The 25,124-nt window shown below is 39.0% G+C and overlaps 1 protein-coding gene across 6 annotated transcripts; it reads left to right on the top strand.

Annotated features, from left to right (window-relative positions):
• Positions 1-24,847, top strand: NOLC1 (nucleolar and coiled-body phosphoprotein 1). Of its 6 annotated transcripts, none has more exons than XM_074295422.1 (15): positions 1-80; positions 172-369; positions 1,706-1,761; positions 1,854-1,984; positions 2,126-2,256; positions 2,487-2,736; positions 3,177-3,301; positions 3,386-3,518; positions 6,088-6,348; positions 6,457-6,570; positions 6,696-6,824; positions 6,929-7,435; positions 7,729-7,841; positions 7,960-8,055; positions 23,295-23,776. In XM_074295422.1, exons 2-15 carry the CDS (start codon positions 250-252, stop codon positions 23,316-23,318), a joined length of 2,190 nt encoding a protein of 729 aa, XP_074151523.1. In that variant the 5' UTR covers positions 1-80; positions 172-249; the 3' UTR covers positions 23,319-23,776. The 6 variants fall into 6 exon arrangements, with proteins under 6 accessions (XP_074151523.1, XP_074151519.1, XP_074151522.1 ...); XM_074295418.1 differs by lacking the exon at positions 23,295-23,776 and adding an exon at positions 8,149-8,934 and having other exon boundaries at positions 10-80; XM_074295421.1 differs by lacking the exon at positions 23,295-23,776 and adding an exon at positions 8,149-8,934 and having other exon boundaries at positions 20-80; positions 6,091-6,348; positions 7,732-7,841.
• The last annotated feature ends 277 nt before the right edge of the window (positions 24,848-25,124 follow it).

The following is a 25,124-nucleotide window of genomic DNA, read 5'->3' on the forward strand; positions in this document are numbered from 1 at the left end:
GACCAGCGGTGTACGTTGGGGGCGAGAGGCTGTTTCATCGCCACGGTATCTGGTCTGGAACGGCGGCTGAGGAGGAAAAGGTAAAGGAAGGGTTCTTGGAGTGGGCGGGCGGGTCTGAGGCCCCGCCTCTTCCGGCGCCGGGGCCGTGACGAAACACCCGGTTCCCTTCAGCTTCACCATTCCGGAATGATCTAATTCTGTGCGACGCACATCCCTAAGTCGCGCTAGTGACGCTTTCGGACCTAGAGGATGGCGGAGCAGGACGGGTTACGCGTGGTTCCTAGCGACTTGTTCCCTCTCGTGCTCGGTTTCCTGCGCGACAACCAGTTTCCGGAGGCGGCCAGCAAGTTCGCGAAGGCTACGGGAACTGTGAGTGCCCGCGGGCGCGAGCAAAGGGACAGTCCTGTCACCTGGCGATAGAGAGAGGGGGCAGCACGTGTCTCCTCCTGGGCCTAGGGGACAGGGCTCCCTCATGGGCCCGGGAAAGTGGGTGCTTACGCAAGGTGGTTGGGGCTCTGACTGGGACAGGGTGGTCATTCCCCGGTCTCGCGGTCACAGAGCCCCCACCTGGTAAAAGGAGGCCAGGCTGTGGAACTGCTAACCGTGGGTCTGGGGGGAGAGGGGAAGCACTTGGGAACTGTTGGCCGGGTTTGAAGGGAACTGGACCAAACCCGAGAAGTGCCGGTTAAAAATAGCGGCATCTGGGGGAGAGCAGCGGGCCGTTCCTCCCTGAGCTGTGCCTTCGGTTTTATCAGTTACACCTTGGCGGCGGCGCCTTGGTGCGGCTCGGACCGGTTCCGCGGCGGTCTCGTTCGGCACTGTGTGTAATAAACACCTTCGCTGGTTTTTGTGGGTGCTTGTGCTCGCGTAATCTTTTCCATGCCCTGGAATTACAGGACTGCCACAGCCCCACGGACGCATTCTCTGCCCGCCCCTGCAACCACAACAAGGCTTTTTTTTTTTTTTTCTTCCCCCCACGAAACGTGCAGATATCAGTAGTTCATATTAATTGCTTTTGGTTTGCAAGCCCAAAATTTAGAATGGAAGAAAGAATGCTGATTTTTGAGTTGAATCAACATACAAGTCACTCTGCTTTTCTAAACTTTAGTTTCTTCTATTACAAAAAACAGTACTTCTACTTACTGCCTCCTAAGGTTGTAGAAAAAGTCCTTGTTATCTTTAGAGCTCACTGTGATCTGTTATCTAGCCAAGCTGGACTCCATCCCTTCTCCTACTGGTTTCCTGTTTCTCTGACTTTAGTCACACTCTCCAAGGTTTAAGTCAGGTGCCACTGTACAGTGAAGCAAACCTTCCTTATCCTTCCCCCTTCACCATTTCTTCCTCAGTTCATTCAAGCGTGTAATATAAAAGTTATGTTTCCTGCACCTTTCTCTCCTTCCTATCACGTTGTTCCTTGTGTGAAAATATGTAAGTTCCCTATTTACAAAGCAAAGTCTGGATCCTCTTTGTGTTCCTAGCAGCTTTAATATGGTAGATTCTTAGTAAAAGTGTGGTGACTTGAATTTATCTGAATGAAAACAGTAGCATCTTATCAGACTTGCAGATGTTATGAAGATGGGAAAGCTACTCAAAACAAAATTGATTGTAACAGTAGACTGACTTAGCCAAATAGAAGTTTGTGACTATGACTGCAAAAAAATCTAACATTTTGGGGGTTCAACTCTATCTCTTTCTGCCTTTTCAGGCCCAACAGGACCCCAACGCCACTTCCCTTTTGGATATCTATAGTTTCTGGCTCAAGTAAGTTCCTCTTGCCCCCTTTAGTTGTCTCTTCCAGAGGGGGTCACAGGCCAGCCCTTCTCAAAGTTCATGTTATTTTTTTCCCCATTTAGTAGATCTTCCAAAACTCAGAAGCGGAAGTTGCAGGCTAACGGACCAGTGGCAAAGAAAGCTAAGAAATCCACTGCTTCTGGTGAGAGCAGTCTTAAAGGAGAGGCCAAACAATCTCCAACCAAGAAACTAGGTGAGGGATGATTTTGGGAGGAGGAGTGTTCTTCCTAAGTAGTGGTTTCTAGCTAAAATATGTAAAGGTTCTTCTCTCTCACTTGGGAATACTCAGCTTGTCCAGAAGACTAATTCCTCACCAAATCATGTTCTTCCTCAGCCAACAAGCCACCTGGTACATCTCAGCCTGGGAAGTCAGCCATTCCTGTCAAAGCAGCAGAGAGTAGTAGTAGCAGCAGTGAGGACTCCAGTGAGGAAGAAGAAAGCAAAAACCAGAAGAAGTCTGCACAGGTTAGATTCTGTGGGTTTCACCAGAGGAGTTGGGGGCAGGAATCTTTGTCTACGTAAGACTTGGTACAAAGATGCCATTAGAAAGGAAAGCTTCCTAAATTTGTTGAACTTTCTTGAACTTGTTTTGGGTGTCTTCAGGGTGGGAATAAGATTCTCCATGTTGTTCTGTTCCAGGTGTCCTTGTCTGGACACCCAGAAGTACTTTGCTGAATACTTGTTCCTCCTCACAGAAGGAAGCCAAGCCCCCAGCCAAGGCCACCAAACCTTCTCCCAAGACAGCTCAGCCTAAGAAAGCTGAAAGCTCCAGCTCTGACTCTGACTCCGACTCCGATTCTGACTCTGACTCTGACTCCATCTCAGAGGATGAAGCCACCAAGAAACAGAAACTTAAGACCCCAGTCAAGACCCCTGTCAAGACCCCTGTCAAAGCCACAGCTAAGACTCCAGTTAAGACTCCAGTTAAGACCACAGCTAAGCCAGGTACTTTTCTTTCTTCAAGTGAGTTTTTCTTTAGGAAAGGGACTTGGTCATTTTGTGATCTGAAGTTTTAGAATTATCCCTCCCACAAACATAACATATATGCTCACATTTCTTCTATGATAGGCAGTCACTTGGCTGTCACCAGGGGTTCATTTGAAGGTAGTGTGTAATTATTAAAAGAGAAAAATTCTCTTACACCTGGGGGATGGCAGGAGTACATACCAAAACCTTTTGACAAATCTCTAATCAGAATGATTACATGAGTATTTGAATGATTCTTAAAATACTCGGCACCCAAAACTGTAGGAATAGTGACATTTCTGTTCTTTCTGTTTGGGGGTTGGAACAGAATTATATGAAGAAAAGAATCTTTGCTGGGGAAATGTTTGTTTAATATCTATTATGGGGCCTTGTACATAGGTGAACCATTTTCTCCTCAGGCACGACTCCCCAGGTTGCCTCAAAATTATCCAATGGCAAAGCTGGTAAAAGCAGCAGCAGCAGCAGCAGCAGTAGCAGCAGCAGTGACTCAGATGAAGAGACAGCTGAGGCTCCACCCAAAAAGGTTGAAAATTCTTTACCTTGGCTGGGGGGGGAAGGGGAAATCCCCATTTTAAGCATTTCTATTGATTGGTATATTATCTCTAAGGCTGTCCTGAAGAAGCCAACTCCATCCAAGACCCCTGTGAAAGCTGCCTCAGAGAGTTCCAGCAGTGATGATTCCTCTAGTGAGGAAGAAGAGGAACAGAAGCAGAAGAAAAAACCCATCAAGGCCCAGCAGGGTGAGTGAGATTAAGGAGGAGGCTGGTTTCCTGATCTCTGTTGTTCTGTTGGTGCACCTCTGAAGGCTCTTATACCCACCCTGCTCATACCACCCCCAGAGCAGCAGGGTCAGGGTCAGAGTCAGAGCTTCTGAATCCTATCTCTGCCACAACCTGAAGATGGATACACTTTATCTTTTTCTAGTTAACTCAGTGGAGACTGTTTTGGGACTTTGATACAAAAGCATAAAATCATATTTCCCATCTGCCAGTCTTGAATAAACCTTTTCCCTGTCCTTGGGTGCAGTTCTTTTGGACTGACTCATATACTTATGTTTTCCTCCCCAAAGAACAAAAAAGTTTATTCCTGGTCTGGCTGATGAAATGTAATACTTGAATGTTAGAATAGCACATGCTAATGTACAATGGTATTGGAATTAGTTATTATTTTTTAAAAGCTACATATAAACATTAAATTACAAGGAGCCTCAACTATAGATAGACTCATTATAAATTTGCAGATAGAAGAAACTTATATCATGACAGTCTGTAGCATGATGATGTTAATATTTGAACTGCCTACTTTACAAAAAATTTGAGAGGAAAGTAACATTTATTAAACACTTATTAAATACTTCATTAAAGCATTATGGATACAAAGAAAAGCCCCAGGCTCAGATACTTACTATTGTAATAAGAGAGACAAGTGTATGGAAGATAAATGCAGAGTAGATGAATGGTAACTTCAGAGGGCAAAACATTAGCCATGGGAGAATTAGAAAAGACCTCCTGCATAAAATAGGATTTAAGTTGAGTGTTGAAGGACACCAGTAAAACAATAGAGAAGTGGAGATAAGGGGACATAGCATTTGGAGCACAGTGTACAGATGGTATGGAGGTATAGAGCAGCAGAAGCCAGAGAAGTTAGATCACAGAGTTTGTGGAGGGGAGGGAAGTGGAAAAAGGACTTTAAAGAAAGCAAGAGGCCATGAAAACTCTAAATGTTCGGAGTTTACATTTAATCCTGAAGATAATAGGGAGTCACCAAATTTTACTGAGTAAGGGAAGGAGGAGTGATAAGAGAGATCCTTCCGCATAGGAAAATCACTTAATGTAACTAAATGGGGGATGGATTGGAGCAGGGAGACACATAGGTAGGAAAACCAATTAAAAGGTTCTTATAGTAGCAGAGTAAGGAGTGATCAGATGAAGATGGTGTTTGTATGAGTGTCCAGAAAAGTTAGGTATGTGAGTGATGTTGAAAAAGGAGACATGAAAACATTTGCTGATTGAGTGGGAGTAGGGAGTCCATGAGGCCAAGTTTGTAAGCCTATGTGACTTCGATGGTGGTTTCTGTGGAAGAATTGGGATGAAGTTAGAACTTTGAGGGAAAGAAAAGGAGTTCTATTTCATACATATTAAGTTGGAAATGTATGTGAAATACAGATTAAGACCTGGATAAAAAGTCAGTTGGTGAGCTAAGAAAAAAAGTCTGAATATAGTGCACTGGGAATCAACATAGACATGGTGATTTAACCCTTGGAAATAAATGGAGACCTATAATCCAAATGTGAGAGGAGTTGAGATACACTGAGGGTAGAATTAATTTATTTGATAAGTGATGAAATGAAAGAAAGGATGATTCCTGTAGGGTTCCAAACAAAAATTGGGACTTTTAGAGGAAAGAAAGGATTGGGAGGAAGATTATGATTTCTGTGTTCTGTGTGTTAAAATTGAGATGTCAATGATGATTTAGGTCGTTATTGTTCTAAGATTCACAGCGAAGAAAATTAAGACTATAGATTAGTATTCAGAAACAAGCTTTTCAGGATATTCACAGTATATCAGAAGATGAGGGATGAAAATGGAAAATGTATATGTATATATTCTTTGAATCTGAGGTTACCTTTCCAGAACAACCAAGGTGAAGTGGATCTTTATCGATACAGTTTAAATTTTACTATTTTTCTTCCTCCCTCCCTTCCTTTCTTCCTTCCTCCCTTCCTCTGAGGCAATTAAGGTTAAGTGATTTGCTCAGGGTCACACAATAAGGAAGTGTTAACTGTCTGAGGCCAGTTTTGAACTCCTGACTTATATATTTCCATATTTGTAATGTTATACAAGAAAAATCAGACCAAAAGAAATGCTGATGATTCATATGGGTTTATTTTATATCCTTCAACTTTACTAAAATTGTTAATTTTTTCTTGTAGTGTTTTACTTGATTCTTTGGATTCTCTAAATATATACCATCATGTCATCTGCAAAGAGTGTTAGTTTTGTGTCCTCATTACCTACCTATTCCTTCGATTTTTTCCTCATTGCTAAAACTAATATTTCTAGCACAATATTGAATAGCAGAGTTAATAATAATGGGTAGCTTTGTTTCATGTGATCTTATTAGGAATGCTCCTAGCTTATCCTCATTACGTATAATGCTTGCTGATGGTCTTAAATAGATGCTATTTATCATTTTAAGAAAAACTTCGGGAAATTTTTAAAAGGAGAAAAATCATTGGCTAGCAAGAGACTGAGACTATGGCACTTAAGCTAGTAATCTCTTTCTCTTGATTCCTTGTGTCCCTCTAAGCAGGTCCATACAGTTCCGTCCCCCCACCCCCTTGTACCCAGTCAAAGAAGGTGGGAGGGGACCAACCTCCCAAGAAGAAGGTGGGAGAGAACCAAACTCCCAAGAAGAAGGTGGCAGGGGACCAGACCCCAAAAAAGAAGGTGGCAGGGGACCAGCTTCCCAAGAAGAAAGTGGCAGGGGACCAACTCCCCAAGAAGAAGGAGGAAAGCAGTGACTCTTCTGATAGCAGTGAGGATAGCAGTGAGGAGGAAACAGCCACAGGTGTGTGCATAGGTTTGGACAGGGGCTCAACTTTTGGTTGAGGGACAAAAGGTGGTGGATGAGAAACCAGGAATGGACCAGGAAATAAGACACCTTTATTCTTTTCAGCTAAAGCAGGAGGGGTCAAAGCTGTCACACCTAAGTCTGCATCAGCCAAGGCCACAGCAGTCAAGACTACGACAAACAAGGCTACAAAGGAATCCAGTTCAGACAGTGACTCAGGTGTTGTATTTCTGTCTGTTTGGTGGGAAGGGAGATCAGATCAAAGCCAAGACAGAGCAGAGGGGCAAAAGTTGTTTCCTTGGCAGGAATTGCGGGCCCATTCTAATATTACAGCTTCCCCACAGATTCTAGCTCAGAGGAGGAAGAGAAGAAACCTTCCCAGAAAGCAGCCCCTAAACCTGCTGTTGCTGTTAAGGCTACTCCCAAGCCAGCTGTGACAAAAAAAGCTGCTGAAAGCTCTTCAGACAGCTCAGGTATGGAGGGGGAAGCTAGGGAATTAGGAGCAGCAGGGAAAAGGGAAAATCTGCTGTGTGGCTATGGCCTGAGGATGTCTGCTCACTACTTCCTTTCTGTGCAGACTCTGACAGCTCTGAGGATGAATCATCAGCTAGGCCAGCTGCGGGCACAAAGCTGGCCACCAATCAGAAGCCTTTGCCCAGGAAAGCAGATAGCAGCTCTAGTGAAGAGGAAAGCAGTTCTAGTGAGGAAGAGAAGCAGCCAGCGACAAAGACTACAGCAGCTGGCTCCAAACCCAAGGTGGGGGCCAAGGCAGCTCCATCTCCAGCATCCAAAGCAGCCACCCAAGATAGCAGTTCCGACTCAGACAGCTCCAGCAGTGAAGAGGAGGAACCATCAAGCAAAGTGACTAAGTCCAAGGGGGCCACTGCTGCTGTTCCTAAACCTGCTTTGGCCAAAAAATCGAAGGCCGAGAGTAGTTCATCTTCTGACAGTTCCAGTGAAGAGGAGGAAAAACCAAAACTTAAAAAGAGCCCAGGCTTGGTGGCCAATGGATCTTGCCTTCCAGTATCCCAGAATGGGAAGAGTTGTGCACACAAGGAGGAGGAAGAGGAAGCAGCCAAGCCAGGTTTGTGTCAGGACATGGGGAGGCCCTGAGAGGGGCCATCTGGGGGCAGCTAGGTGGTGCAGTGGTAGAACACCTGCCCTGGAGTCAGGAGCACCTGTGCTCAAATCTGGCCTCACACATTAACACTCTAAGCAAGGCACTTAATCCTGATTGCCTCAAAAAAAAAAAGAAGGGGGGGAGAAATAATGAAAGAGGGGCCATCTGTATATCCTTAGCAGTGTCTAGGACAGCCCTGGGGAAGTTGGAATAGAATTGACTTTTTCTTGATGAATATTTCTAATTTGTGTGCCCAGCAGGCTCTGGGAAGAAAAGGAAAAAGGATGCTAGCTCTGACCAAGAAGGCACTCCTCTTAAGGTGAAGAAACAAAAGCCTCAGACCCCAAACACGGTTCCCAAGACAAAGAAGGTAAGTGACCAATGGGTGCTAGAAAATCCTGTCTCCTGGGCATCTAGGAGAATATTTCTAGACCAATTCAGGATACCCTCTTGGTCTCTTTTCCCTATACTCCAATTCTCTTTTTCAGGAAGAGAAAAAAAGGGCATCCTCCCCTTTCCGGAGAGTTAAGTCCGAGGAAGTTGAGGTCGATTCTCGGGTGGCAGACAACTCTTTTGATGCCAAGGTAAGGAAGGAATGGTGGTACTGCCCTAGGAGAGAGTAGTACGTTACCCTTTTCTAGCCCTTCTATTGGTGATGACTTCTTTCCTTTCCTTAGCGGGGTGCAGCTGGAGATTGGGGAGAAAAAGCCAATCAGGTCCTGAAGTTCACCAAAGGCAAGTCCTTTCGTCATGAGAAGACCAAGAAGAAGAGGGGCAGCTACCGGGGTGGGGCCATCTCCACCGAAGTCAACTCTGTTAAATTTGAAAGTGACTGAGTGCAAAGATCTTGACTCTGGAGCCTAGGGCCGAGTGCCCAGTTCTGTTTGTGGGACTGGGTAGCTAGAACTCGTGACTATCTCCTCAGCCACAGTCTGCACTTGGCTATGGACAGATTTTTTAAAATGAGGATCCTTTGGGAAATTCGGTGGGTGGTGGGGCAGGAAAGTAAGCTAAAGGAAGCATTCTTCTGGAAGTAATGTTTCTTGGTAGTTGTTCCCTCAATCCTCTGAAAACCAAATACAGCTTGACCTCACTTGTGAAGTCCCTGAAAGGTTGTATGTGAAGCAAAAATTTGTAATTTTATATTGAGTCAATATTTTCCTATTAACTAACATTATAACTTGCCAGAGATGCACTCCCATATGTAACATTTTGACCCCATAGGCTTTGGTAAAAGACACATTTGAGAATCTTAATATTTTTGACTGTATCAGTTTGAGGGACAACCTGTTTTAGGAGAAACTCACCTCCTAGTTGACTACAGGGTGGTGAGTTTTTCTCAAAAACTTCTTTGTAAAACCGTCAACATAATCCAAGAGGCATTAATAATCTGCAATTGTACCACCAAAATCAGAGTTTTGAAAACTTGGGACTTTTGAAATAATACCCATCTCAAGTAAGAAGCCACTTGTCAGTTCTTTGTGTTTATAATCCAGTGCGAGCTTCTTAGAAAGCCAGCAAATGGGCAGCTGACAGTAACACTCCTTGGTTTACTTATTTCATTCTAACCATCCCCATTTCACACAGTCTTCCATTTAGAGCTGGGAGGGACCTCAGAAGTCTGGTCCAACCCTCTGCCTCTCCTTTTACAGGTGAAGGGATAGAGGCTCACAGAGCTAAAGTCACCTGGATCATAAATGTAGAGCCAGTAATTGGACACAGGTCCTCTTACTCCAAATCCACTGTACTATTCTACCTCCCATTTCTTCAAACATTCAGCCAAACTCCTTGGTCCAGAGTCCTGCAGATGTACTCCTTTGAACATAGTTTGGTTGATGGTTTGCTTGTGATGTGATGAACTTCAAGCTCCACTTTTCTTCATCCTGGAATGTTGTGTTAGATCATTGTTGGAGAGAATCGGCATGTAGGTTGGAGGCACCAATATGTCTTGATAATGATCTTGATGTCATGTGGTGTCCTTTTAATATCACTTTGGTCAAATGTTCAGTGTGGTCCAGTGATTTTTGGTATCCCAAGACTATTCACCTTAGTCTTAGAGTTGCATAGCCTTCTAATTATAGTCAAATCTTTTTTTAAAATCACCTTAATTTCATTCAGAGAAGAAATTATATAACTGTTTGCTAAAGAGAAGGCATAAGACTTTTGGAATCATTGTTTTAAGAAAGTAAAATTGTGTAGGTTTTTTGGGGGGGATGGGAAAGAAAACATTTTTAGTAGATTTCATAATTGTCCTCCATAGAATTTAGATCTTTGCAGTGAAGTAACTTAAGTACATGCTAGTTGTGATGTGAGAGGTAGTTATCATTGAAGTTCATTCTGTAGTTGGTTCAATTGATGTTGGTGGGAATAGGGAGCAGTTCATCAGAATATTATTTTTGTTGCCCCAGAGTTGTCTGTGATAGTCCAATACTTGATCTTTGCCTTTGAGTAGATAATAATTATTTGTAATTAGCACCCTGATTATGTATATACATCTAGCATTTGCTAAAGTATGTTTGAAAACTACTCTAATGAACTAAACTGCCCTTTCTGTCTTACTTTCACTGTTTTCTAAATGAGTTCTTCCCCCCCCCCCCCCATAGCTAATGGTCTGTCCAGACTGTACTTAATGTGTTAATTGCAAATGATTCTTATCTGCTCAATAAAATAAGGTTTTCTAAGATAATGATTTACACCCTCATTTTTTTTAGGCTAATGGCAAAAAACAAAAAAAACTTTAGAGTTAATTGTAACCCAGGTTGTTCATGCCAGAAACCCAAGTATTTACTTGATTGTTATATTTCAAACATTGATTTAGTGAACTCTTCCCAATTGAAATTATTGTAGACTTCTAATTCACAGGATAGTTCTAGTTAGAACTCAGTGCCCTGGAAGATCTGTTGTGCTTCTAGCAGACAGGGCAGGGGAGGAGACTTGTCCAAGGTCACAGAGCTAATCCAGAGCTCTTTTGCTATTGGGAAATCTAGTGAAGGCTCAGCTGCCCATGGATGCCAGGGGGAAAGGGGAATAGCCAGTGGGGTCTGGGGATCAGTCTGAGTAGCGAAGATATCTTTACCACTTCACCCAAAGGTACACTGTTTTCCAGATGGCCCGTGATTCAGTGGGTGACACTGCTGCTCATGGACTGGGAAGTATTTTAAGTAGGCTAGAAGGTAGAATTCACATATTCTGAGGGCTTTTCCCTACCCTCTTAGCAAGAAGCCTCCCTTTATGCTTGTTTTCACATGGTTAGATTTATGGTTGACTTCAGTGATGAATGTACTGTTAGACATGTCCTTAAACTCCAGGGGCAGGTCTGTGCCTCTGTACCTGGAAGACAGTGAAAGGTAAGTTTCTCACAGTTTACAGATGGTATATCAGCATTTCTAAAACTATAGGCTCTAAATCTTGAGAGCCCCTGAAAAAGTCTCTTAAGCCCATGTTGATTACACCCTACTCCTGCATAAATTTATTTTTTTTTTGTCTTATTGACAGGCAAGCACTTAGACTTCTCAGAGAAGAACATTTCTTTTAATGAATGTGGTAGTAGCCCTTTCCCTTCCTATTACAACTTTATTCTTTTGCTCTCTGTCCTTCTACCTTAAGAGAATTCATTTTCACAGCTTAAGTGATTTCACATAGGTTTAAATGATGAAGATCATATAGTTTTATTGTTTTAAGAATTGCCTCCTAGTGTTTAGCTCTCCCATTCCCTAATCCCTCCCATTGAGGTGAGGTTTAATCAGACTCTGGCTTGACTCATGATTTGGTTTTCAGTCAGAGTCTGGAAATCCAAGTGTAATCTTGGCTGAGACTCTGGAACTTGATGGGCTAGAGTCTATTGGGTAGAGGAGAGAACCCATTAGACTAGAGGAAAAGTAGGAACTGGGATGAGCAGCTCCCTTCTCCATGCTTCTGCTGAACACTGCAGGGAGTGGGGGATGGGTTTCAGTCCCAGAGATCTGCCTAGTCTGAGAGGGAGAAGATAGTATCCAAAGTCTAATGGAAAAAATACAACTCATGGCAGCAACAAAATCATAGAATCTCAGGCCATCTAATCCAGCCCCAATAGGCACCATTTCATTTGTCTCTTTGTATGGACAGTGCTTGGCACATAAGAGGCACTGATGACAATAAGAAAAGATAGCAAAATATCTCTAAACATCAATAAAAGAGGGAAGTAGATAAAAAGATTTGGGCATACAAATAATAAACTAGAAAAACAACAAATTAACTTTTCAATTAAACACCAAAGTAGAAATTTTAAAAATATAAGAGATTAACAAAATTTTTCTTGGGGGAATGATAAATTAGAAAATGCTATTAGCCAAGTTTGTTTTAAAGAAGGGGAAAAAAAAAACAATTACCTGTATTAAAAATTATAAATGTGAACTCAAAAATAATGAATAATTATATGCCAATAAAACTGACAATTGAAAATGAATATAGAAATAGAAATTCCCAGAAGAAATGCCCAGATTAACAAAATCAGAAACAAAATATAATCCATTCTTAGAAAAAGAAATTAAACCAAGAAAGAAATCTCACAGAAAAAAAAAATCCAAGGATCAAATGCATTTACATATGAATTCTACCAAGCATGTTTAAACAATCCCATTTTTATTGAAAGGGGGGGGATGGGGCCCTTTAAATTTGTTCTATGGTGTAAATATGTCCTTGTTACTTAGACCAGGAAGAGTCCAAACAAAAAGTCATACAACAAAATCCTTAACCCTTATGCAAAATTGTTAAATATTTGTTCCTTACAAATACTATAGCAATGGATCACAATGACCAGCTGGATTTATACTAGAAAGTCAGAGCTAATTCAGTATTAGGAAAACTATACATTATTGACTATATTAATAGCAAGAAGAAATATATAATTATTTTGATAGATACAGAAAAAGCTTTTGTCGATATTCACTCATTGTTAAAAATTTCTAGACAGTATGGATAAATATCTGAAACGATGAGCCAACATCTCTTAATAGAGATGAACAAGTTCTTTCTAAAGAGTAAAACAAATATCATTATCACTATTACTATTCAGTATAGTGCTAAAAATACTAGCTATAGCAATAAAACGAAAAAGGAAGGGATTGAGGGAATAAAAATAGTCAAAAACCAAACATAATTGTTACTTTTTTGCAGAACAGTGAATCCTAAAGATTCAATTTAAAAAAACTAGTTGAAACCATTAAAATAGCAGGATATAAAAACTCACGCAGATTATTTGCATTTCTGTATATTACCAACAAAATTCAGCAGGAAGAGATAGGAAGAAAAATTCCAATCACGAAAAAGGACAAAATATTTGGGAATCTACCGGTCAAGAAACTGGCATAGGAACATGACTATAAAGCACTATTAAAGAAGACTTAAAATGATTAGAGATAAGTTGCTTAATATAGTAAAAATGTAGCTAAGTTTATTGAGTGTCATACTATTCAAACTATTATAGAATATTTTGCAGAGCTACAAAAATGAGAAAATTCATCTGAACAAAAGAAAAAAAGCCAAGCAAGAGCATCTATCAGTCTAACATCTCATCCCATGCTACAAGTAGTAATCAAAATAATTTACTACTGATAAAAATTAGAAAGACTGATCCCTGAACAGATGATACATAATGTAGTATATGATAAATTCAGAGAACCCAGCTATTAAGGCAAGAGCTTGCTAATCAAAAATGCAAAGCTTTTTTTTTTTTTTTACAAGACATACAGCTAAAATTAGGAGAGAAAATAAAGGGTGGGGAGGAGGAATCTTTCGAACACATTTCCCTGATATCTCATTTTAAGATATAAGTGATTTATATAAGAATAAGAATCATTTCTCAGTTGTTAAATGGTTAAAGGATATAAATAGGCAGTTTTAAGAGGATACAATATTACTGAAAACTAATAGCGATATTTTAAAAAAAATGTTCTAAAGAAGAAATGCTAATTAAAAGAACTCTGAAGTTCTACCTATCTTTTGGGTTAGCAAATTTGACCAAAAAAGGAAAATGATAAATGATAAAAGGATTGTTGAAAATAAGAATTATTACACTGTTGATGGGACTATGCAATGGTCCAGGAATTCTAAAAAGCAATTTGAAACTATGTTCCACGGGGCAGCTAGGTGGCACAATGGATAGAGCACCAGCCCTGAATTCAGGAGGACCTGAGTTCAAATCTGGTCTCAGACATTTAACACTTCCTAGCTGTGTGACCCTGGGCCAGTCACTTAACCCCAGCCTCTGGGGGGGGGGGGAAACTGTTCTAAAAGCTATTAAATTGTGCATATCCCTTGGCCTAGTGATAGCACTATTAGGTGGTCTATACCTCAAAGAGATTAGAGAAAGAGGACAAAGATCCATATATACAAACAGCAGCTTTTTTTTTTTTTTTTTTTTTTTTTTTTTGTGGTGTCAAATAATTGGGAACTAAGGGAGTGCTCCTAAATTGGGAAATGACTGAAGGTATGTATGAAATGATGGAATATTATGTATTGTATAAAATGAAGTGGATGTAACTTGTATAAGTTGATGCAGAATGAAGTGAGCAGAACCACAACAACTTATACAGTAACAATACATTTAAACAACTTTGAAAAGCTAGGGAACTCTGATACAAAATATCCATGATTCCAGAAGATTTATAATGAAACACATTACCCACCTTCTAATAGAGAGGTGATGGCTTCAGTGTAACATTGAAGCATAATTTTTCCCCCAGACGTGGCAGTGTAGCAACCAGTTTTGTTTGTGTTTGTAATAGGGATTTTGTTTTTCTTTCTCACAGGAAATAGGAAGTTCAAGGGAGAGAAGGTGGCCCTTCATTGGGCAAGTCACTTAACCACAATTACTTTACCAGAAACAAAAACAATATTGGTTTTATCTACCCACAAACAATAAATGTTCCAATTATTTAGATCTGACTTTATTTGCATAAAAAGTGTTTTTATGTTTATGTTCATATAGTTTCCATGTCTGTTTTGACAGCTCTACTCTCTGGTATTTTATACTATCTAGTTATATTAGATAGTTTAAAACAATATTGAATAACATTGCTGATACATAGTATAGTACTTCTATTGTTTTAATTAAATCTATTTTAGTTTTAACTTTGAGATCATGATTATTCCTGCTTTTTTTTTTTACATAATTAATACATAATTCTACTCCTCACTTTTATTTTATCTTTGTGAGTATCTTTCATTTTTATATCATTACCTAAAAGCAACATATTCATTTCCTTAAATTATCCCCCCCAAGAATCCCTTCCTTATTTTCTCTTCCTACCCTATTCCCTTTCCCTCTTTTCTTCTTGAATTTAGAAGACTTTTATGCTTTCCCCCCTTCTCTCTCCATGCATATAACATAAAAAAATATATATCATAAGGAATGGGTCTAAGTATATACATACATGTATGTATAATATGTATCATATATATCATCAGGAATGTGTTAGAGTATACACACACACACACACACACACACACACACATATATGATGAGAGTAAGATTCTAGTACTACTTCCCCTTCTCCCTACTAGCTTCTTCTGTATCAGTTTTTTCTTTTATATCTCATTTATATAATTATTCCTTTTTTTATATCTATATTTTATTTTTTTTTAGTCATTCCATCTTTCTCAGCTCAGCCCAAGCCTTTCTTTCAATCACCTAAACAGTGATGGCAGTCATAAGAGTACTGATATTTTCATATATAAGAAGTAAACAGTTTGCTTTTATTGAGATCCTTATAATTGTTCTTTTTTTTTTGTCACAAATACCTGAAAGTTTTTCAGATCACTAAAATGTCCATTTTAAAAATTTATATTATACTTAATTTTGCTAAGTTGACCTTAGTCATAACCCCAGCTCTTTTGCTCTTGAAATATCATATTCTAAGATCTATGGTTTTTCAACATAGCAGCTACTAGGTTCTTGGTGGGTTTTTTTTTTCTTGTTGATGCCAGTATTTTCTCCTTAACCTGGGAGTTTTGAAACTTGGCAATGGCATTCCTGTAAGTTTTCCTTCTGGAATTTCTTTCAGATGATGATCAGTAGCTTCTTTCTATTTTTGCTTTGCCTTCTTGTTCTAGAACTTCAGAGCAATTTTCTTTGATAATTTCTTGTATGACTGGATCAAGATTCTTTTTTAAAATTTTAATTATCAAGTAGTCTGTCTAATCTTATTTCTCCTCTCTTCTCCAGATCAGCTGTTCTTCTGATAAAATGTTTCACATTCTCTCTTTTTTTTTCATTCTTTTTTCTTTTGTTTTATTATTTCTTGGCATCTTAAAACATTATTAACTTCCTTTGTCCAGTTCTAAATTTTTTTTCTCCCCTGAGGCAATTGAGGTTAAGTGACTTGCCCAGAGTCACACAGCCAGGAAGTAAGTATTAAGTGTCTGAGATCAGATTTGAAGTCAGATCCTCCTGACTGTACCACCTAACTGCCTGGCCAGTTCTAATTTTCAAGGAATTATTTCCTTAAGTTTTTGATTCTTTATTTCAAGTTGTTTTACTTTCTTTCCATAATTTTCTTGAAATACGTTTTCCCCCTAATATTTCCTTGATCTCCCTTATTTGATTTTTAAAATCCTTTTTGAGTTCTTCCAAGAACTCTTTTGTGTTTGGGATCATTAGATATTTCTAATTGAAAAAGTAGTGGCTTTTTAGCTCCATTATCTTCCTCTAAATATGAACCTACATCTGTAGCTCCATAGTAGCTATCTATGGTTGGATTATTATAACCTCCTTTGCTTGTTTATTTTTATTTGTTTTTTTGTTATATTTTGTTTTTAGCAGCTATTAGTGTAACCAGATTCTGACTAGATATGACTATATATAATTCTGTGATATAAGGCTCCAAGCTTTAGATCCTTCTGACTGTTGTTTTCCGAGCTGTGTTCCTGGGTTCAATCTTGATGTCTCCTCTCCACTTCTAAACCTTGGAGAACCCTTAGCCAATGCTATCCTGCAAAAAAAAAAATCTTATTCCCTGTAATCCCTGTTGTCTCCTGTGGCTGCAAACTACAATCATCCTCTCTTCCCTAGGATTGAAACCAAAGACTCTGCTTTCCTGCAGTTGTCCTCAGTAGTTGCAGCCCAGGATGTCTCTGGTCAGCTTGGCATTCCTTGACAATGAAAGGTCCTTCAGTCTTCTACTCAACCATCAGAACCCCTACGTACACACACACACATTGTCCCTAGGACTTTCTGAAATCGGCCTGCTCATCATCTCTCTCTCTTCCTCTCCCTCTCCTGAGCCAATTGGGGTTAAGTGACTTGCCCTGTCCAGATTTGAACTCAGATCCTCCTGACTTCAGGGCTGGTGCTCTATCCACTGCACCACCTAGCTGCCCTCATCACTTTTTATAGAACAATAATATTCCATGATGTTCATATACCATAACTTATTCAGCCATTCCCCAGGTGATGGGCATCTACAAATATTTTTGCAAAGGTGGGTTCTTTCCCCTCTTTTATAATCTCTTTGGCATATGGACCTAGTGGTGGTACTGCTGGATCAAAGGGTAGCCCAATTTTACAGCCCTTTGGGCATAGTTCCAAATTGTTCTCCAGAATGGTTGGATCAATTCACAACTTCACCGACAATGCATTAGTGTACCAGTTTTCTCACATCACCTCCAATAATTTTCATTTATCTTTTCCTGTCATCTTAGGCAATCTGATAAGTAGGAAGAATCTTAGAGTTTTTTTAATTTGTTTTTAGAGAATTTAGAGAATTCTTTCATATGACATAGATATCCCAGCCATATTTTCAAGAAAATACATGAAGCACTAATTGCCACTATAATTGCCCTTATAAAGTGAAGTACACTTTATAAAGTCTTATACAAATACTAAGTCTTCAAGTCAATCATAAAGATGTGGGACAGAAAAGCACCAATGATAGATTCCTTTTTTTCTATCTTTTATAGAGGACTAAGACCTCAAAGGGATAATAAACTTGACATATTGTACAACCTGTGGGAGGCATAATTTCCTCCTCTATACCCATCTTGGATTCCAGTTCCAAGCATCTTGCTTCCTCAAGGATTCCCCACCAGGCTTACCTGATGCAACTAGGAATCTAGATTCCGAAGTTGCTATGGTTTGATTCTGAGTTAGTGGGGCTTACTATCTATACCTAGAAATTGAAGAAAAACAAAACTGAACAGAAATAATAACCCTGCCATTTTCTTCAGGGAATAGGCCCTAAAAGGAGAGAGGCTGGGAAGTATCCCTCCCTCCAATTCATTTCATGGCATCTGCACTATGAGTCAGCTATGTGTGATCTTCATCCTCTGGACACAGTGAAATTCCCAGTCAGAAGATTTTAAAGTTACTTCCTATTCTGCCTATGTAGCCAGCTGAAAGAATTTTTATGCATGTGAAAGGGGGAAGGCTGAGTCTCAGGCCAAGGTGGAGTAAAGGCAGGAATTCACCCAACATCTTCCCTAAATCACTTTAAATTCCTTTAAAGACTAAACAAATTTTAGAATATCAGAACACCCCAAAAAAGACAGGAATATTTTCCAGTTGAAGGTCAGCGGAAAAGGTTAGTGACATTACTATAGTAGTCTAGCATAGAGTTCTGATGCAGATTGTGCCAGTACAGGTTGGCTTCAGCCACTCCTAGCAAAGCAAGAATGGGTTTAGAAGGGGGCTTAGAAGATCAGCAGAAAAGGTCTAGCAATAAAGTGGGAGTCCAGTGTGCAATCCCAGTGCTGGCAGCTCTGGCCCCACTGTCAGCAAAGCGAACTATTAATTTCTTTAGCTAGATCTTACAGCTACAGTCAGGTGGGGACATTAGTTCCAGGGCAGAAAAGAATGTTTGTGATCAGGTCCCTAAAAAGATCTCTGAAAATAGCTACACAAGACCTCAGAAGCTTGGAACAGTGTACCCTCCACCCTGGAAAAGACCTCTAATTAAAGAGTTGAAAGCTGAGTAATAAATAGGCTAGGAAAATGAGCAGGCAACAAAAAAAGTTTCTGAAAAGTTACTTTGATGACAAGGAAGATCAAAACATACACTTAGAAGAAGATAAAGTCAAAGATCCTATATCCAAACCCTCCAAGAAAAATAAGAATTGGGCTCAGGCTATGGACGAGCTCAAAAGAGACTTTGGAAATCAAGAGGGATAGAGGAAAAATTAGGAAAAGAATTGAGAGTGGTGCAGAAGAAAATATAAAAAGCCAATGATATGAATGCCTTAAAAAACAAAATTGGGCAATTGGGAAAAGAGGTAGAAAAGCTCACTGAGGAAAATAATTTCTTAAAAATTAGAACTGAACAAATGGAAGCTAATGACTTTATGAGAAATTAAGATACAATAAAGCAAAGCCAAAAAATGAAAAAAGTAGAAAAAATATGAAATATTTCATGTGATAAGGGCATGCAAACATATTAGAATGACTCCATGTTAGGTGTTCTATGTATGTTACAAGCTCCCATTATATATTTCCACTGGTTTGAAATTTGCCATTCCTGGCAAGTAAGCAGGAATGAATTTTTCAACACAGACCAGTCAGATTCCTATCATACTCAAATAGCCACCTCTCTCCAGGTTGATAATTTATTTCTGGACTTCAGGGCAGGTCATTCAACCCATTCCAAATCCATCTAATTGTACTGTTGTCTAAGTTGATGTCTTTTTTTTTTTTTTTTTTTTTCTTGAGGCTGGGGTTAAGTGACTTGCCCAGGGTCACACAGCTAGGAAGTGTTAAGTGTCTGAGACCAGATTTGAACTCGGATCCTCCTGAATTCAAGGCTGGTGCTCTATCCACTGCGCCACCTAGTTGCCCCCAGTTGATGTCTTTCTATTTTGTTCACAAGGATGTCATAAAATACTTTTTTTCTTTTAAAAAAGTAAATGTCTTTTTTATATCACCATCATTTTCAACTATATTCTATTTGCTATTGAGCTATTATTTGGCCAATATCAAAATCTCTATTATTAAAAAAGAAGAAAAAAAAACACGTCAGTAAAACCAACCAATCAATCATATTTTACAACATGTGCAATATTCTCTACCCAAAAGCCCCTCTTGGACAGGAACTGTCCTTTTTACTTCAATTTATATTCCCTGTGTTTAGCACCATTCCTGACATTGTTATTGAGATGTGTCCATCTCTCTGTGACCACATTAACAATATTCTTGAGAAAAATACTAGGATAATTTGCCATTTCCTACTTCAACTCATTTTAATTTTTGTCCTCAGCCCCAATTCTAGAGGATGGGTTAACTTTCAAACCTCCTAGAAGAAAAGAAAAACAAATGGAGGGAATGATTCAAGATTAGGAAGAGAGAGGATGCTTGTGGAAGCAATCAATGAGAGGAAATTTAGCTATCATCATTGGTACTCATCAAAAATAAAGAAAATGGAGCAGATCCAAAACAACTAGAATCAGAATTCAATCAATAACCTAATTGTTAGGAGTCGACCTAAGGTCGACATTAGGATAAAATGACTTGAAATGAGTCACTTCTAATCATTGAATAGTTAACAAAAGGAGATTTATTTAAGCCCTAACATAAAGTGAGGCAGGTGGATAGAATTTGGGCTTGGAGTTAGGAGAAATCTGAGTTCATATCCTGTCTCAGACCCTTACTAACTTTGTGACTTTGGACAAGACATTTAATCCATCAGAAAAGGAAGTGACAAACCACTCCAGTATCTTTGTCAAGAAAAACCCATGTACAATACTGATATGCTGTAGCTTACAGAATCACAAAGAATCAAATAGGACTGAACAAGAGAAAAAATTCTTAAAATATTTTACATAATAAAATCAATGCCGCTGGGATAATGAAGGATACTGTCCATTGGGGAAAACCAGTCTTGCATCTTTTGCACTGTGTGGGACAGAATGTGAAAGGCTGGAAAGCAAGAGAACTAGTTATTCTCCTTTAGCTTCTTCGTTCCTAGTACAGGCAGTTCTGCTTCTTTTCAGCTCTCCCTTCAGGTATAACTTATTTTTAAATCTATGTCCTCAGTCCCAACTCTAGGGGATGGGTTATCTAGAAGAGAAAACAAAAAGAAATCTAAAAGTCCTGAAATAATTGCCTTAGAAAGATATTTTAGCTGGTTTATAAAGGTCCTCAAAAAAGAACTGCTAGACTCCTACTGTCTGAATATTGCTTTAGATTAATTTGACTATTCTCTGCTTTTGGGAAACTACTAAAATATAAATCAACAAAAAACATTTTTTTTTTGTTTCTCCAAGCTCCAAATATAGCCTGGAAATGCCTCTGAGCCCCAATAAAATATCTTTTCTTAGTAGTTACTATTCCTTATTTCTATCTCAGCTACATTTAACATCTAAAGACAAATACAAAAAAAGTATTGTGATGAATGACCTTGCTATCTTAGCAAAACTTTAAAAAAAATGGCAAAACAGAAAGCTAAATTCTCTCTTGTCTCTGTCTTTGTCTCTGCCTATCTGTGTCTGTGTCTTATTTCTGCAAAGTCTAGATTTCTTCAGTCAGTGGAGATGGGAAATATTCTTCTGACTAGAAAGCATCTCCAACATATATTCTAAGTCATTGACAACCCCCATCAAATATCTCTGATAAGGGTCATATAGCCAAGACTTATAGGAAATTAACGAAAACATGTACAATTAAGAGCCATTCCTTAATAGATAGTCAAAGGATGTAAATAATTGATTTTTAAAAGAACTGCAAACCATGAAAGATTACTTCACATTTCTAATAAGAGAAATGCTGGAGAGATAGGAGACTATGAGTATAGAAAATTGCTTTTACTATCATATACAATCTACATTAATTTTGCTGAACTGCCATTTTTTCCCTCTTCCTTTTAAAACCTTTGTTACATGGAAAAACTTGGAGAGGAGAGTCAGGAAGGTTTTATTCAGAAATTAATATGAAAAATTAAAGAAAGGTATCCACAAAAATAAGATGCAATTTAAAAAAAAGAAAATGAAAATCAAAACAACTCTAATGTTTCACCTCCAGTGAGGAAATAGTTATAAAAGTTATAAAAATATGGAAATCTCAGGTGTAGGGGGGCAGCAGAGATAGAGGCAGCTCTATTTTCTCACCATACTCTCATCTGATCCCTACCTCTTCTCCAAATCTGTGCTGCTTTTTTTTTTATGACTTTCTTTTCCTTTCCTGCTCAGTCTGGAACCAAGATTCATCAATTCAAACTTGTCCTTACTTTTACTTTGCCCCTTGGACCTCCTCCCAAGCCTCTCTTCACAGTTCTTATTTAAAGTGGAACATAAAAAGTTAAAAAGAGGGAAAGGAGAGGAAAAGAGGAGAATGTATCCTATTACAGGAACATAATGAAGTCTTACAGACCTAGGTGGAAAAAATGATCTGTGGTGAGTTACAGAGTTGATTTCACCTTGCAGAATGATGAATTTCCAGAGGTCATAAAATCTATAAAATCTAAGCCAGCCATGTAGGAAATGAGAAGGTGAATTCCCATAGTGACCTTCTCAAGTGGTTATTTATCCTTCATTTTGAAGAGGACAAGTAATTTGGATTTAAGTGAGGCAAATTGTACAAAATTGTCAGCCTCACTCTCTCTTCCACAATCATGTAAGTCCAATGACAAGACAAAAGTCTGCAAGATGCAGTGGATGATCTTAATGTCCTGGATGTCTGACCAAGCTCCAAGAGTTCCACAGTGCCTGCTCCAGCCACCTTCATGGCTGTTGGAACAAATTATTCCTATTTGACCCATTTTTCTGAGAGGAGTGTTCAAATGTTTGGAGTAGACATCTGTCATTCATTCATGGGTTTGAAACCCCTCAGTTATCTTTAACCCAATTTAGCTCATTTGCTAAGTTCGTTTATTGGAATGTGGCCACTGTCTATACTACAGTTTTTTTTAGAGCCACAAATAAGAGTTGAATGGCAGGTAGATATAAAAAATGTATGAACAAACTTGAAAAGAGCTCAGCAAGTCCTCATTCCAGAGGTGCTAGTTCTTCCTGAAGGCCCTTGAAACTTCTCTCAAGTGGTAGAGAATTGCTCTCCACTGTCCAATCTCTATCTTCTTCTATCAAAGGTCCCTGACTGGTAGTGAAGGTAGTGAGGGGTATGAATTTCAGAGTTGTTTTCATCTTGCAGAGTAAGTTTCTGAAGAGTCCCAGCTTTTTAAGTTCTTTGACATTTTTACATATTTTATCAATTCTGAACTTAGTATCTATCAATTAAATATTTCAGAGAAACATAAAAATTAAAACTATAAACTTTTAATTATTTATATATATATATATAAAAAAAAGCTGTAATCCAGGTCAATTCTACCTAACTCTTTTTGAATTGCTGCCCACTTTTAATCACCCAGGTGTTTAGGGGTAAACTACTCCAGGACCTTTCTATAGATTATGCCTATAGATTGTGCATTATTTATGAGAAAAATGACATCAAAGGGATTTGAGGGCAATTTACCAAGTTAAGATAGTTTAAGTTTGACAGAAGGAAGGGATGTCTATGAATCTAATGTGCCACAAGGGGAGAAGACATTAAAATCAATGATTAATTAGAGCCTCATCCTTCAGCCTAAGTGATTCTTAGAGATTCATTGCTTCCCTAAATTCTTTTCTATCCCTCTTCTCTTGCCATATTCTATACTACTTTAAGAATTTCCTAGCACAAAAGAGAAAGAAAAGCAAGAAACAGTCATGTTTCAGTTGGAGGTAGAAGATAAGTCTTATCTCACTCATATGTTGGGTTTTAAAAAATCATTTCGGTACCAAAGGAAGAGAAACAGAACAAACTATGCAAAAGGGTGGGGGTAAAACTAACATAATTAAAGATAATTATAAAATACTATTTTTACAGAAAGGCCTGAAGAGACCTACATGAACTGATGCTGAGTGAAATGAGCAGGTCCAGAAGATCATTATATACTTCAACAACAATACTGTATGATGATCAATTCTGATGGACAAGACCCTCTCCAACAATGAGATGAACCAAATCAGTTCCAATAGAGCAGTAATGAACTGAACCAGCTACACCCAGAAAAAGAACTCTGGGAGATGACTATGAACCACTACATAGAATTCCCGATCCCTCTATTTTTGTCTGCTTGCATTTTTGATTTCCTTCACAGGCTAATTGTACACTATTTCAAAGTCACTGTTTGGACATGTATCTATATATTGTATTTAATTTTTACCTTAACATATTTAACATGTATTGGTCAACTTTCCATCTGGGGGTGGGGAAGGAGGAGAAAAATTAGAACAAAAGGTTTGGCAAGTGTCAATGTAAAATTACCCATGCATATATCTGGTAAATAAAAACTATTATTTAAAAAATACTATTTTTAGAACTCTTGAAATTGTAGTTTGCAAAGAGTAGACACTATTTTCTGAAAAGTCAAAGACTTAAAAGCATATAATAAACAGCTCATGCTAGGAGTGCCCTCCAGTGGCCAGAAGTGATATTGAAGCCTGCTGAAATGTCGAAAGTTCTGATAGGCCCAGAGAAGGAGATAATAGCTCTATTAGATTAGCCACCTGGTGGCCAATTTCGGCATCGCATCTTACGTTACTCCAATTTTTTTTGACTGCGTTTTAACCTTTTTGAGGATTGTCTCGCTCTATGTCCAAAGAACAATAAAATAACAAATATTTTTTTCCAAAGACAATTTGAAAATATCCATAGGTTTGCCTTAGTGAAAACAATGAGAGTTATTTGCTTACTAGCTTTACAAGGAAAATACTATCACCAAGTTCATGTGATAGGAAACTGCTTTCCAATGACACTAGGGAGCCCCGAATCTCTCTCTGACTTCTGGGTGAGCCCTGAGGTGAAGCACTTGGGAAGCTCCTTGGAGGAGAGATTCTCCTTGAACCTTGCTTCTGTAAAAGACCCCACCGGAGGGAAACAGGATAAACAGCTTCATTCTGTTACCCTGAGAGACGGTACCCCCCCACACACTGATAACACTACTGATTAACCTTCCCATTGAATTAAAGATCAGCCTAGAGACACTCGTTCAGTTCTAAAATTCTCTATTCTAATTCCAGCTCAAGCTGCAGCCAGCCCCCATCAAGAGCAACCCCCAGCTTGTAGCCAAGGCCTCAATTATAAAATGAGCCAACCTGGGGCTCAGTCCTTGCAGAGGACCTAATATGCCAAGGAATCTCTTCCTGGCACAGCAGCAACCTCTGCCCGCTGAAATGAGATTCTCTTTCATCTTTACCCTCTCTTTATCTTTCTCACCTATTTCCCTAGTGAAACTTTGTACCTCTCTGTCGGGATTTCTCTGTTAGAAACTTTATATCCCTCTGTTGGGACCTTGCCACTAAGAAATTCAGTCTTTAGATTCATGCATAGCAAAGACTGACTTCCCAATGTCAATAATAAACTTTTTTTTAATCTAACTTTTCGGGTTTGTAAATTCCTTTACAAGGGATCTCGGTGCCGCCAGAAGGGGGTTCCCCCAACTCCCTATCCTGTGTCAAATCCTAGGGGGATTTAGGGGAGCCAAACCTCTTCATTTGGTTCCCTGAACCCCGAAACTGCCACTAACCTCTTCATTTAAGTCCCTGACCACCAGGAACCCTAACCTCATCATTTGGTTCCATTGGGAGTGTAAGAGTGAGCTGATTCCTATCAATGTCCTTCCCTGCTTTTCTCAGGGAGTATTACAATCTTATC

The sequence above is a fragment of the Sminthopsis crassicaudata genome, chromosome 2 (assembly GCF_048593235.1).
Source record: "Sminthopsis crassicaudata isolate SCR6 chromosome 2, ASM4859323v1, whole genome shotgun sequence".
Taxonomy (NCBI): Eukaryota; Metazoa; Chordata; class Mammalia; order Dasyuromorphia; family Dasyuridae; genus Sminthopsis; species Sminthopsis crassicaudata.